The 14,797-nt window shown below is 41.1% G+C and overlaps 1 protein-coding gene across 1 annotated transcript in view; it reads left to right on the top strand.

Moving 5' to 3' along the window:
- The first annotated feature begins 530 nt into the window (after nt 1-530).
- The window catches only part of hoxb9a (homeobox B9a), a 33,492-nt gene continuing 19,225 nt past the window's right edge, over nt 531-14,797 (top strand). The window contains exon 1 of the mRNA XM_034190254.1: nt 531-1,189. Coding sequence (XP_034046145.1) covers nt 574-1,189 — 616 coding nt within the window. The 5' untranslated portion in view covers nt 531-573. The remainder of the gene's footprint in view (nt 1,190-14,797) is intronic.

Here is a 14,797-nt window from a genome sequence, read left to right as displayed (position 1 = left end):
GTTTCATCTCTTTCTGTCATGAATTGACAGCAGTCATGGATACTCCAACTGGATATATGGTCGAACCGCTCCATTTTCCATATGGCATAAACGAGAGAGAGAGAGAGAGAGAGAGAGAGAGAGAGAGAGAGAGAGAGAGAGAGAGAGAGAGAGAGAGAGAGAGAGAGAGAGAGAGAGAGAGAGAGAGAGAGAGAGAGAGAGAGGAGAGAGAGAGAGAGAGAGAGAGAGAGAGAGAGAGAGAGAGAGAGAGAGAGAGAGAGAGAGAGAGAGAGAGAGAGAGAGAGAGAGAGAGAATTGATTTACGCTCCACTGAAGCTTTATCAAGCTCGAAGAAAAAGTCGAGCCAATCAGTTTGCGCCTTTACGCACGGAGCTGACAAACCCCCGCGCATTGTGCAACTCTCTGCGCCACTTTGAAAAGGGGGAGAGAGAGGAAGGGAGGGGGCGAGTGAACAGAGGAAAGAAGGGGGAAAGAGAGAGAAAGAGAAGTGAGACAGAAGAAGCTCGTAACGTTCTGCGTCCTGTCTGTCCTCCGTTTATCGAACTGGCGGTGTTTGGCGGATAATGTCCGACAATGTCCATTTCTGGAACTTTGAGCAGCTATTACGTGGACTCCATCATAAGTCACGAGAGCGATGAACTCTCAAGTCCTGCTCGTTTTTCCGGTGTGCAGTATTCTGGTAGCAGTGGAGCCGGAGCTTCCGTGGGTGCGAGGCAGCCAGGCGGCGCTGCGCACGCGGATCATCCACATCCAGAGTCGTACCCGTCCTGCAGCTTCCAGCCGAAGCCTCCGGTCTTCTCCTCGCCCTGGAGCCCGTTCAACCCCCATCATGGCGCGAGTGGCCTCCCCGCTGTCTACCACCCATACATCCCGGCTCAGCACGTGCCCGCGCCGGACGCGCGGTACCTCCGCTCCTGGCTGGACTGCGCGCCCCGCGGATCAGAGTCTGTGTCGGTCCAGGGTCAGGCGGGGCAGGTCAAACTGGAGCCTCAGCTCGGACATCTCGGCGCGGAGCTTCCTACCAAAATGGGCGGACAGCACCCGCACGAGACCACCACCTATATCCTGGAGTCCACGTCCACGGCGGCGCGCGAGCTGAGCCATCACCCTTCCGCCATCCCGGGAGCAGGGTTTGAAGAAAGTAAAGACATTTGTGAAGGCAGCGAGGACAAAGAGACCCTGGATCAAAGTAAGTGATTAAAGCAGGAAATGAGGAAGAGAGAGAAAAGAGAGGAAGAGAGCGAGCTTATAAACGCGTTTAATGCCGCCATAAAACAAGAACAAAGAGCCAGAGACCCAAAATACCCCCAACAACCTTCTGCTCCCCATCCGACCTGCTTCAGCTCCGTGAGAAACCGGTTTTAAAACAACTAAAATATCCAACTCAGACTAGGCTGAAAATATCAGCCAAAATATAAACGTGCTCCCCCCAACACGCGTTAATATCTTTGCATAACCGAGTCATTTGTTCTGTTTTGTTTGTTTACCATTAATGGTGGCGAAAACAGAATCATTTATTTCAAAGCACGAAAGTCTGAAATCCAAAATACAGATTTGGTTTTTGACTCCATTTTCTGTCAAATTTATTTTGAGACTGCTTTAGAACTTGTTCGATACTTTTTCTAAATAACTCAATGAAAGCACTGTAAACCACTTCATCTTTGGTTTAATAACATCCATTACAGAATATTCCACATGCTGTTTCAAGACTAAAAGCACACATCTGTCTGTTTATGACAGAGATCTCAGCAGGTATATGCTGAATTGTTAGATTTGAGAAGAGAAAAAGCCAAGTTTAGTTTCACTTTGATTTTGAAATGAATAAAATGTTTAACTGATTATCAAAACGCCACAAACTATAAATATACTTCAGCGAGTGGACAAATCAAAAAGTGTCTCATCCACTGCATCAACAATAAGCCTCATTTATTAGAATAAAAGTTTGTAACAGCAGATTTGCAGAGCAACTGCTTCGAAACGCATTTTGGCTTTTAGTCAGAAACACAAAGAGGCACTTTGAGTAACGGACATTCGTTGGAGAAGAGGCAACTTTGAATATGTGAAACTTCAGAGGTCCACTTTTCACTTTTTGGAAACTGTTGCTTTTCTTTCCGCCACACGTGACAGTCTGAAACTCGTTAAAGAACAATTGATCAGTTATGTTTGAATTGTTTTAGTTTGGTTAACTGTCATCAACGTTCAACACAAAGTGGAACAAGCGAACTAAAAATACTTTCATGCTTTTATCACAACGTCTGTCTCACGCGAGTGCAAACAATCTGCTGAGGTCAAAGTTTGTGTCACCAGTCAAAAACTTTGTATGTCGTAGAGGCAGAGTACATGCGTGTTTGTGCGTCAACGTTTTGGGCTTGTTATGTAATTTTTTTTCCCCCACCGCTGCTCTGGATCAACAATAAAAAGAAAACCGTTCAGCTGTTCTCCAGATGGAACGCCGTGCGTCAGATCCACATCGTCCATCATGTGTACCTGTGGCTCGGAGCCGCAGAGCGGAGTAGAGTCGCTCTGGGGAGACCGAAGGCGTCATAATTCTGTCTGTCTCCTACGCGGAACCTTTTAAGGGGCTCAGCTCTGCTCACACCTGAGTGCGCGCCGGGGTGCGGGAGGACCGTAAAAAGCCTCCGCGCGTCTGAGGGTGTCTCAGCCTGAACTCAAAATGTGGATCACAGGTCGGAGGATAAAAAAAAACAAACCCTTGTACTCGGAGTGCGCGCACCTCGTCCAGAGATATTCTGGAATGTTAAAGAAAATAATGTTATAGATGTGGAAGTTGGATGACGATTTGGAAGTTACCTTTGGGTAACTTCCAAATCCTTCTTCCTACAGACTGAGAAATAAATCAGATCGCATTTTAATGTTTGCATTTCTGCTGTGCTGCGCACTCCTTTTAAATAAGACAGAAAAAGATATCTCCAACAAGTTTCACTGAAAAAGTATTTGTATTGCTTTTTTTTTGTATCAGTCAGACAAAAACGGATCTTGTCCTTATTTATTTATTTATTTTTTTGAACACTGATATCGTCATTATTTCTGTTAGAAACTGGAAACACGAAACCAAACCAATTTATGACTGGTTCTGAGTAAATTCAAAGTACATCAAAATTGATTATGAGCTTGAAATCCTTACTGGCATCGTAAAACAAACAAAACAAACAAACAAACAAAAAAAAACATTTAAAAGCAGATCATTTTATTTAGTCATTTTAAACATCTTATATTTGGTTCTGAATCATTTCAAGCAAACATGATTCAAATCAGTTTCAAAGTACAGAACTGTTTCAAAGCAGATTGGATATCATCTGAAATGTTACATGATGATATCATCATCTGAAATGTTTTGATCAGGTTCAAAACATTTATAAACAGACTAAATTAGCCAAATTAATTTAAAACATTTTCAAACTGGTTTATAGGCATACAAAGCAGTTTAAAAGATTTTAAAAGTCATTTGAAACAATTTGAAATGTTTAGTGTTTAAAATTGGCCAATGTTGAACTTTACAAAACCAGCTGAAACTGGTTTATTCCAATTTTAACTATATATTATTCACTATTTCATTTCGAAAACCATGATCAGGTTGTTCTGCAAGTTCAGAAATAACGTCGGCTTAAACCACTATTGTTTAGAACAGTTTAAAGAGCTTAAACAGCTTTAAATTTTAAATGGGTTAAAATCATTTGCCGTATTTTGAGTATGGTAGTTCTAGTCCAGTCCACCACACATTCTATCACTTTTTTGCTAGTTTTAAAAACAGCTAAGCAAAGAATTTTTAAACTTGTCTGGATCAGTTTTTTCAGATAAATCCTGATTATAATTTAGCCAGTTTAAGTTAGTTTAATTAAAAGTAATGTAAGGACAGTGACAATAAAATGAACTGTAGTTCAGTGTAAAATGTGCTTGTAGCAATTTAAAAACAATTTAATTTTATTTGAATAGCACCAAATCACAAAAGATTTCTTGCCCCACAGAGATCCAAGACAACTATTTCCTATTTTAGCATCTGTGTGTCATTAAAACCCTGATTATCTCTTTATTTAGCCACGTTCAAGCCTGTTTTAACAGTTCTGATTTTGAGTGCTTTTGATCCATTTAAAAGCTTCTTAAAACCACTTAATCTGAGTCTATTTCTACTGCAGGACATCTTAAAAGCACAAATGTAGCCCGAATGTAGGCATCTATGTTGTTTTAAAATAACAGGCAAAATATTAGTTTTAACTAAGTTTTTCACATTAGTGGATTAGTGGTTAGCACTGTTGCGTCACCGCAAGAACGTCATGGGTTCGATTCCCTTCTGTGGCCTTTCTGTGTGGAGTTTGCATGTTTTCCCACGATTGCGTGTGTTTCCTCTCACATTTTAAAGATATGCAGGTTCGGTGAATTGGAGACTTTAGAATTACCTAAGTCTCTCTTGCAAAAGAGGTCTCGATCTCAATGAGACTAATAAATGTACAAAAAAAAAAAAATGTTTAGATGCAGTTTAACAGCATTTGATGTACTCAGAGCAAAAACTGCCTAAACCAGTTTACTGAAATGTGGAGTTTAATCCAGGTTTACACCAATTTACAGTGTTAGTGTCCAACACGTGTGCTTCGCTTGTAATTAAATTCATTTTTAAATTATTGCAAACAGATTAGTAGAAGCAAAGAAAGTGATATCTCCTGAACTTGGAGAGAGTAAAATTCTGTGATTTAAGGATATTTAAGACCTAAAGTCTTCCCTATTTGGGATAAATGATTACTATAATTTTATTTTGAATATCTGACAAAGTAATCAGTTTTTGTTTAAAACCAAAAGCATCAGCACCGAATAAATTCCAGTGAAATAAACGTTTGGTTATGAAAGAGAATGTGTTTTTGCTCTGCACAGTGTTTTTTTAATGTGCTCGCTGTGGATGTCGTGATAATATTTATCTTGTCTTTAAATGGTACTTATTTTGATATAAAGCCGCGCGCGCCTGCTTCTGTTTTCCTTCCCTCGCGCGCTCTAACAACAACATTGAATCCATCACGTGCTGACGGGCTCTGAACCGTCTGAACCGTCCTCTTTAGACTGATGTGAGGCGGAACCGTGTTTGTTTTAATCCGCGGTTCTGACTCGGTCCGGATAAATCGTAATCCAGAGCGCAGTCTGAGCCATCTGGCTCCGTGCGCGATCGTTTCTGAGGACCGAATACACGTTCCAGCACACGCACGGACGCACACTCATGCACCTTACTGGAGCCGGTGATCCATCAGATGAGTTAAAGGCTGGACGGAGCCCAGCAGTGTGAATTATTGGTCTTTCCACCAGTATCACAGTGCGTCCCAGATACTGGGTTGGTCCCAGACTGGTTGGGCTCAGGATGGCCCCAGGCTGATGGAGGCAAGAGGCAAAACTGAGAGTCATCGCAATAAATGCGTTTCTCTCAGAGCCATTTCACAACCTCAGAGATTTTCCCTTTTCATTTTTGTGTTGAAGTGCAGCTGCAAATCCAGCAGGTTGCACACATGTCCAACATAAAACCAAAATTAGAAGGCAATGCTAAAATCCCCTCATCTGAGCATTGTGTTCTTTATAATTTGCAATTGTTTCATTAATTATTAAGATCCTATTGTCTTACCAGCCTGGTCTCACGTTTTTTGTTTTTTTTTCAGTACCCCATCACCAAAAGCGGGCAATTTGAACATACTCGTATTCTTGTTTTTTACAATCAGGTTATCTCCAATTTAAACTGTTAAAAACAATTTAAATCAGTTTCGTGGTGTTTGCAAAATGACAATGTTCAAAATTGTGTACCCTCCCCAAACATTAACCATTACACCCCCTCTTCACCCCACATTTTGTCACAATCATTTGTGCCCCGTTATGAAAAGCGCCCCATTTTCATACCCTGTTACGAACCAATAGGTTAATGTACTTTTCCCACGAACTGCTGTGACACTGGGTTGTGACTTACATATAATTTATACATGTTCAATAAAGTCCCTCAATCAATCAATCAATCAATCAATCAATCAATCAATCAAAAACAATATTTACATGCTAATGGCATCAGCAGGAGACCTTGCGTGTGCATGTACATGAGCTTTTGACAAGAGTGGAAGTTGTGCAAATCAAGGAATATTTGTAGATCACCCTCTGTGCATTTGCAGGTATTAATGAGACAAACTTAACTCAATGGGAAGTTAGCTTTGAGTTAGCAGAAGTTAGCGGGCATGCTAATGTCCACAAAATGTCTTGTAAATGACTCCAGAGGTGTTATGAGGTTGCAAAAACAGCGTTTTCTGTTTTAGAAGTATTTATATAATATATGACAAAGAGGATATATTTGCACATTAATGAAATGCTAGCTACCAGCCTGTGACGTCACCATGCTAATGTCCGCGAAATGTCTTGTAAATATGTTCAGAGGTGTTACTGGGTTCCAAAAATGGCATTTTCAGTTTTAGAAGTGTTTATTTCTTGCTAGCTTTTACATAATATGTGAGAGACATGTATATAAATGCATAAAACAAAGCGGTTATGGAGGGGCCAGCCACTGACGTCATGGTGCAGCTCTGCTCTGATTCGCTGTCACCCCTGCCACTCAAAAACAAAATGGGACAGATTGAAACACACTCAAAAAAATGGCTCATCGGATGAACTCAATTCAGTTATGTGCAGGATTTCCATCTAATCAATATATGTAGCCCCAACTCAAACATAGCACATTCATGCAAGACAATGTAATTTAATTTAGTTGGGACTACATATATTTATTAGATAGAACACATCCAATGAGTCAGTTTTTTGAGTGTATCACACAAACAAATGACTCCCTGGATGAACTCAAATACAATTATCTTGCATGGATGTGCTTCATTTGAGTTGGGGCTACATATATTTATTAGATGGAAATCCTGCTCATAATTGAATTGAGTTCATCCAATGCATCAGTATTTTTGAGTGCAGAATGTGGCTCTGTAACCTCTTAAAATACCTCTTAAAATAGGTCCAGGTTAGCCATCTTTGAACTTGTCCAAGGTCTGTGTCCCAAGAATGTTTCCTGTGAATTTGAAGACTGTGGCAGTAATAGGACTGAACTTATGCTGAGCACAGACAGATGGACGGATGCAAAGCCTTCACAATACCCGATGGCCATTTGATGGCCTCAGGTAATAACATATCTCCAAAGAAGAAGAAGACAAAGAAGAAAACCCTCAAAATAACCCAAACATCTTCAAACTGCACTTTCAGGAAACAAAAGTCCACAATATTCTTGTTTTTACGATCAGGTTATCTCCAATTTAACCTGTTAAAACTAGCTAAAATCAGTTTGTCAGGGGAAGTGATGGTCTAGTGGTTAAAGTGTTGGGCTTGAGATCAAAAGATCCTCGGTTCAAATCCCAGCCTGACTGGAAAATCACTAAGGGCCCTTGGGCAAGGTCTTTAATCCCCTATTGCTCCCGGTGTGTAGTGAGCGCCTTGTATGGCTGCACCCTGACATCCGGCTGAATGTGAGGCATTATTTGTAAAGCGCTTTGAGTGTCTGATGCAGATGGAAAAGCGCTATATAAATGCAGTCTGTTTATTTTGTTGTTGTTTGCAAGATGACAACCTTGAAAAATTAATGTGGTCTGTAAAAGATTTTAAACTGTTTAAAACTCAAAGCTGTTTAAAAGTGGAACAGAAGCAGGTGAAGTTGAGTCTGGGTCCGAGATGGAAGAGCCGCATTAGTGTTCCACCTGCTGCTGTTCTGTTCGAACAGAACAAAGCATCTGAAGCGCCTTAAAACACATTTCAGTGAGTCCTGGGTGCAGAACAGCGCCACTTAAAAACTGTTTAATTTTCACATTTAGCAGATTAAAAATATTCAGGAAAATTTACTGCTGGTTATGAGGTTTTTAGAATCAGAACAAAACAACTAGTAATGTCTGACTTCCTGGATTTTAAAACCTGTTTGATATAGTTTTAAAGTAATCCCAACCCAGAACCAAATTATGTCAAACAGATGTTGGTTTGAAGCCATTTGAACTAAACTAAACTAAATGCCGGAATACTTTCTCAAACTAGTTTCAAACAAATGTGGTTTAAAATCAGTTCAAACCAGTTTATTCTCCCAATGTCAAAACCATTTAAAACCAGTTTATCCCAACTCAAACAGAGAAGAAGCAATTTTTTGTTGTTAAGGAGCTCAAATATTTGAAACAAAGAATCAAACAACAACAAAACAATAATAGTAATATAATATAATATCTGGTTTCCTGGAGTTAAAAATCATTTTGACATTTTTTAAAAGTAAACCAGTTTAAGCTCGTTGGTCTGGTACAGTTTAAACCTACCGAAAACCAAATTATGTCAAACTGATTTTGGTTTAGAGCCATTTGGAGCAACTACAAACAATAAATGTTCTCCCAAATTACTTTTAACCAAATGTTGGTTAAAAACAGATCGAATCAATTTATTGTCCTTGGTGACAAAACATTTAAAACCAGTTTATCAAAATTCAAACAGAGAAGAATCTTCATCTTTGGGGAGCTCAAAAATTTTTAAGAAACAAAAAAAAAAAAAAAAAAAAAAAAAAAGAAGAAGAAGCCCAAATCAAAACAAAGTCATATCTGGTTTCCTGGACTTCAAAACCATTTTGATACTGTTCAAAAGTAAACCAGTTTAAGATCACTGGTCCCATACAGTTTAAACCTACAAAAAAAAAAAAAAAAAAAAAAAAAAAATGATGTCAAACAGATGCTGGTTTGGAGCAGTTTGAAGTAAACTAAACTAAATATAGAAATACTTTCCCAAACTAGTTTTAAACAAATGTGGTCTGAAATCAGTTTAAACCAGTTTATTGTCCCAATGTCAAAACCGTTTGAAACCAGTTTATACCAACTCAAACAGAGAAGAAGCAATTCTTTGTCTTTAAGGAGCTCAAATATTTGAAACAAGGAATCAAACAACAACAACAACAATAAAACAACTGAGTAATATTTGGTTTCCTGGAGTTCAAAACCATTTTTACACTGTTTAAAAGTAAACCAGTTTAAGGTCATTGGTTCCGTAGAGTTTAAACATACAAAAAACTAAATTATGTCAAACAGATGTTGGTTTGGATCAATTTGAAGTAAGCTAAACTAAATACAGAATATATACTTTCCCAAACTAGTTTTAAACAAATGTGGTCTAAAGTCAGTTTAAACTAGTTTATTATCCCAATGTCAAAACTGTTTGAAACCATTTGATCCCAACTCAAAGAGAGAAGCTATTATTTGTCTTTAAGGAGCGCAAATATTTGAAACAAAGAATCAAACAACAACAACATCAACAGCTGAATAATATCTGGTTTCCTGGGGTTAAAAACCATTTTGACACTTTTTAAAAAGTAAACCAGTTTAAGATTGTTGGTGTGGTACAGTTTAAACCTACCAAAATCCAAATAATGTTAAACTGATTTTGGTTTGGAGCCATTTGGAGCAACTACAAACAGTAAATTTTCTCCCAAAGTACTTTAAACCAAATGTTGGTTAAAAACAGTTTGAAGCCCTTTTATTGTCCTCAGTGACAAAACATTTAAAACTAGTTTATCAAAATTCAAACAGAGAAGAATCTTCATCTTTGAGGAGCTCAAAAATTTTTGAGAAAAAAAAAAAAAAAAAAAAGAGAAGAAGAAGCCCAAAACAAAACAGAGCAATCTGGTTTCCCGGAATTTGACGCAGTTCAAAAGTAAACCATCTTATCATCTTTGATATGGTGCACTTTAAACCAGGGAAAACCAAGTAATGTCAAACAAATTTTGCTTTGGAGCCATTTGAAGCAACTAAAAACATTAATTCATACCTAAACCAGTTTTAAATGCATATGGTTTAAGAGCAGCTTAAGTCATTTATTGCCCTCAAAGTCCAAACCGTTTAAAATCTGTTTATCATAAAACAGAGAAGAAGCAGCTCTTCATATTTGAGGAGCTCAAACGCTGGATATTAACATTTGATATTTTGTCTTCACTACAGCCTAAAATGATTTATTGATTATCGTAAGAGCTGCTGATCATTTCTTATTGACTGATGCTCACGGTCTAAATGTGGCGCTGAGGGCATGGCGGCAGCACAGCTCGTCTTTGTGTTAGTGGAGCCGGGCAGCCGTCCAGAATAAACTACAAGATTACACTTCAGTCCTTGTGCTGCTGCTCCACACGGGGAAAGTTATTACCCTCCACGTTTATTAAGTTATAACGCTGGCTGAACAAGCCCATTAATTGGCGTGTTGCTGTTGCCGGCCTCGGTGAGATGGGGTAGAAGGCTCAGGGTGGGTGGGGGAGGTCGGGCCTGTGAAATACGACTTCGGGAAATGTAATAACGTGCCTTTGGGATATGTGAGAGGTCAATTTCTGGAACTATTAGGATGAAATTGCAAGGAGAGGCAGACAGAGAGAGAAAGGTTTGTGATATTAGTGTGTAACCGTTTGGGTCACTGTTTCCGTGTGAGCGGCGTTCATCATGGCGGACAGGCACACGCACACCGGCCAGCAATTTAACACATCATGGTGCAGGGCCATCGGCTACAGCAGGCAGCTTTACGACAATATCAATCTCTCCGTCCATGTTCCTGTCCATCTGTCTCTCTCTCTCTCTCCTTTTCTGTCTCTCTGTCTCTGTCTCTCTGTCTCCTTTTCGGTCTCTCTGTCTCTCTCTCTCTCTCTCTGTCTCTGTCTCCTTTTCTGTCTCTCTCTCTGTCTCCTTTTCTGTCTCTCTCTCTCTCTCTCTGTCTCCTTTTCTGTCTATCTGTCTCTTCCCTGTCTCCTTTTTTCTCTCTGTCTCCTTTTCTGTCTCTTCCCTGTCTCCTTTTTTCTCTCTGTCTCTCTCTGTCTCTCTCTCTGTCTCCTTTTCTGTCTCTGTCTCTCTCTGTCTCCTTTTCTGTCTCTCTCTCTCTCTCTCTCTCTCTCTCTCTCTCTCTCATTCTCTCTCTCTCTCTGTCTCTCTCTCTGTCTCCTTTTCTGTCTATCTCTTTCTCTCTCTCTCTCTCTGTCTCTCTCTCTGTCTCCTTTTTTCTCTCTGTCTCTCTCTGTCTCCTTTTCTGTCTCTCTGTCTCTTCCCTGTCTCCTTTTTTCTCTCTCTCTCTCTCTCTCTCTGTCTCTCTCTCTGTCTCTCTCTGTCTCTGTCTCCTTTACTGTCTCTCTGTCTCTGTCTCTCTGTCCCCTTTTCTGTCTATCTCTCTCTGTCTCTGTCTCTCTGTCTCTCTTTCTGTCTCCTTTTCTGTCTATTTGTCTCTTCCCTGTCTCCTTTTTTCTCTCTGTCTCTCTCTGTCTCATTTTCTGTCTCTCTGTCTCTTCCCTGTCTCTTTTTTCTCTCTGTCTCTCTCTGTCTCTCTCTGTCTCCTTTTCTGTCTCTCTGTCTCTTCCCTGTCTCCTTTTTTCTCTCTGTCTCTCTCTGTCTCCTTTTCTGTCTCTCTGTCTCTTCCCTGTCTCCTTTTTTCTCTCTGTCTCTCTCTCTCTGTATCCTTTTCTGTCTCTCTGTCTCTTCCCTGTCTCCTTTTTTCTCTCTGTCTCCTTTTCTGTCTCTCTGTCTCTTCCCTGTCTCCTTTTTTCTCTCTGTCTCTCTCTCTCTGTCTCCTTTCTGTCTCTGTATCTCTTCCCTGTCTCCTTTTTTCTCTCTGTCTCCTTTTCTGTCTCTGTCTGTCTCTGTCTCTCTCTCTGTCTCCTTTTCTGTCTCTCTCTCTCTCTGTCTCTCTCTCTGTCTCCTTTTCTGTCTCTCTGTCTCTGTCTCTGTCTCTCTCTCTGTCTCCTTCTCTCTCTCTCTGTCTCCTTTTCTGTCTCTCTCTCTCTGTCTCCTTTCTGTGTCTGTCTCTGTCTGTCTCGGCCCTTCGTCTCTCTGTCTCTTTTACGTCTCTGTCGCTCTCTGCTCCTTTCGTCTCTCTGTTTCTGTCTCTCTCTCTCTCGTTGTCTCCTTGCTGTCGCTATGTCTCTGTCCTCTATGTCTCGTCTCCTTTTCTGTCATCTGTTTACTGTCGCTCTCTCTCTCTATGTTATACTTTTCTGTCTCTCTGTCTCTCTCTCTGTCTCTCTCTCTGTCTCCTTTCTGTCTCTCTGGCTCTGTCTCCTTTTCTTCTCTCTCTCTTCTGTTCTTTCTGTCTCTCTGTCTCGCCTACTCTCTGTCTCCTTTTCTTGTCTCGGTCTCTTCTCTCTCTGTCTCTGTCTCCTTTTCTGTCTCTCTCTCTCTCTGTTTCCTTTTCTGTCTGTCTGTCTGGCTCTGTCTCTTTCTGTCTCTCTCTCTCTCTCTCTCTCTCTCTCTGTCTCCTTTTCTGTCTCTCTCTCTCTCTCTCTCTGTCTCCTTTTCTGTCTCTCTCTCTCTGTTTCCTTTTCTGTCTCTCTCTGTCTCATTTTCTGTCTCTCTGTCTCTGTCTCTCTCTCTCTCTCTGTCTCCTTTTCTATCTCTCTCTCTGTCTCTCTCTCTCTCTCTGTCTCTGTCTCCTTTTCTCTCTCTCTCTTTGTCTCCTTTTCTGTCTCTCTGTCTCTGTCTCCTTTTCTGTCTCTCTCTCTCTCTCTTTTCTGTCTCTCTGTCTCTGTCTCTGTCTCTGTCTCTCTCGCTGGCTCTGTCTCCTTTTCTGTCTCTCTGTCTCTTTCTCTGTCTCTCTCTCTGTCTCCTTTTCTGTCTCTCTGTCTCTGTCTCCTTTTCTGTCTCTCTGTCTCTGTCTCTCTGTCTCCTTTTCTGTCTCTCTCTCTCTGTTTCCTTTTCTGTCTCTGTCTCTCTCTCTGGCTCTGTCTCTCTCTCTCTGTCTCCTTTTCTGTCTCTCTGTCTCTCTCTCTGTCTCTGGCTCTGTCTCTCTCTCTCTGTCTCTGTCTCTCTCTCTCTCTCTCTCTCTCTCTCTCTCTCTCTCTCTCTCTGTCTCCTTTTCTGTCTCTCTGTCTCTGGCTCTGTCTCTCTCTCTCTGTCTCTGTCTCTGTCTCTGTCTCTCTCTCTCTCTCTCTCTGTCTCCTTTTCTGTCTCTCTGTCTCTGGCTCTGTCTCTCTCTCTGTCTCCTTTTCTGTCTCTCTGTCTCTGTCTCTCTCTGTCTCTCTCTCTCTCTCCTCTTCTGTCTCTCTCTATCACTGTCTCTCTCTCTCTTTCTCTGTCTCTAGTATATTCTTGGGTGCACATATGTTTTTCTGTTCAGTACTCTCGGTAAACGTACACTTGAGTTGTTTCTCATGTTATACACGTTCAAAGATGATTGATAACAATTAATATTTGATGTGTTCATTCGTCAAAGTTTCATCATGTAGACTTCGTACCAAAGACATCCAGTCTTATAGGTCACTGGTTGGTTTCCGAGTCTCACAACCACACAGTAAGACAGGAAGGACCAGGTCCTAAAGACTTGGGCCTTTGTAATCATGTTTGACCATCGCTGGTAACGATGGTCAAACATGATTACATCCATCAAACCACAGAGGTGGAGTTTAAATGTGTGACATCACAGAGCAGGCTGACATAAATACCATAATTCTTTCACCAACATGTGTAAATAAGGGTCACAGTGATGTCAGAAGGCTGTTTCTTAAAATATCAAGAACGGGATAAGTCCATAACAAAGAGATAAAAGAAAAGATTTTGAATCAGACTGATTCAAAATGGGCAGCCTGGCGGCTTAGTGGTTAACACTGTTGCCTCACAGCGAGAAGGTCATGGGTTCGATTCCCGTCTGTGACCTTTCTGTGTGGAGTTTACATGTTCTCCCTGTGTTTGCGTGGGTTCTCTCTGGGTGCTCCAGCATCCTCCCACATCCAAAGAGGCAAGTCAAGTGGACTGCAAACTTTAAATTGGTGTCCTTGCGGGCGTGAGTGTGTTTGTTTGCCTATATGTCTCCCTGCAACAGACAGACATACAGACTGGCTTCCTGTCCAGGATGTACCCTGCCTCACTCCTTGTGACTGCTGGGATAGGCTCCACCCCCCAAGTTACCCTTGATTGGAGACAGCAGGTGTCAGAATCAGAATCAAATTTATTGCCAAGTAAGTTCTCACATACAAGGAATTTGATCTGGTGTCACTGGTGCATAAACAACAATAAAAAGAAAAGGAAAAAAATAAGAAGAAGTAAATGAGTCAAATAGACAAATGGGCGAAGCTAAATGTCCCATCAAATAGATATAGTGGAATGGTGGAATGGGGCTGTGCAGGCACGCAGATGATGTTCAGTCTGTACTTTGTGGGAGTGGGGGGGCGGAGGGTAAATGGGGTCTCTGACATTATTTTTAAATCTAGCTGCAGATGGAAAGAAGCTGCTTTGGTGTCTTGAGGTTTTAGTCCTGATGGACCTCAGCCATCTGCCAGAGGGGAGGGTAACAAAATGTTTGTGTCCTGGGTGAGAGGGATTGACCATCTTCCTTGTTCACCTCGGGGCCCTGGAGGTGCACAGGTCTTGTAGGGATGGCAGATTGCAGTCAATCACCTTCTCTGCTGCATGGATAGAAAATAAATGAAAGAATGAATGTATTATTTCTGGAGTTACTCAGCCATTCCAGTACCCCCTCCCTGCCCTTTGTGGCAACAGAATTCAGAGGGACTCAAGAGGAAATCCAACTAAATATCCTTACTCACAGAGTGCAACAGCAAACAAGCTTCTCGATCTTCCACCACCTGCAGAAAATAACAGCACATAGACTGAGATGGTGATGAAGAGAGGAGAGATCGAATTCATCCTGACAGCAAATGGCAGTGACACTGGAGTTCCTTTGGATACAGATCTTGTCTAGATCTCAGTCCAGAACAAAGTCTCATCCTCCAGAGACAGACCAGGAGCAGCTGGCAGTCTGTACATGGGGGGGTTGTCTGGTAAGGAGGCACAGTGAT

The sequence above is a fragment of the Thalassophryne amazonica genome, chromosome 16 (genome assembly GCF_902500255.1).
Source record: "Thalassophryne amazonica chromosome 16, fThaAma1.1, whole genome shotgun sequence".
In the NCBI taxonomy this organism is placed as follows: domain Eukaryota; kingdom Metazoa; phylum Chordata; class Actinopteri; order Batrachoidiformes; family Batrachoididae; genus Thalassophryne; species Thalassophryne amazonica.
This window is presented reverse-complemented; position numbering and strand designations above follow the sequence as displayed.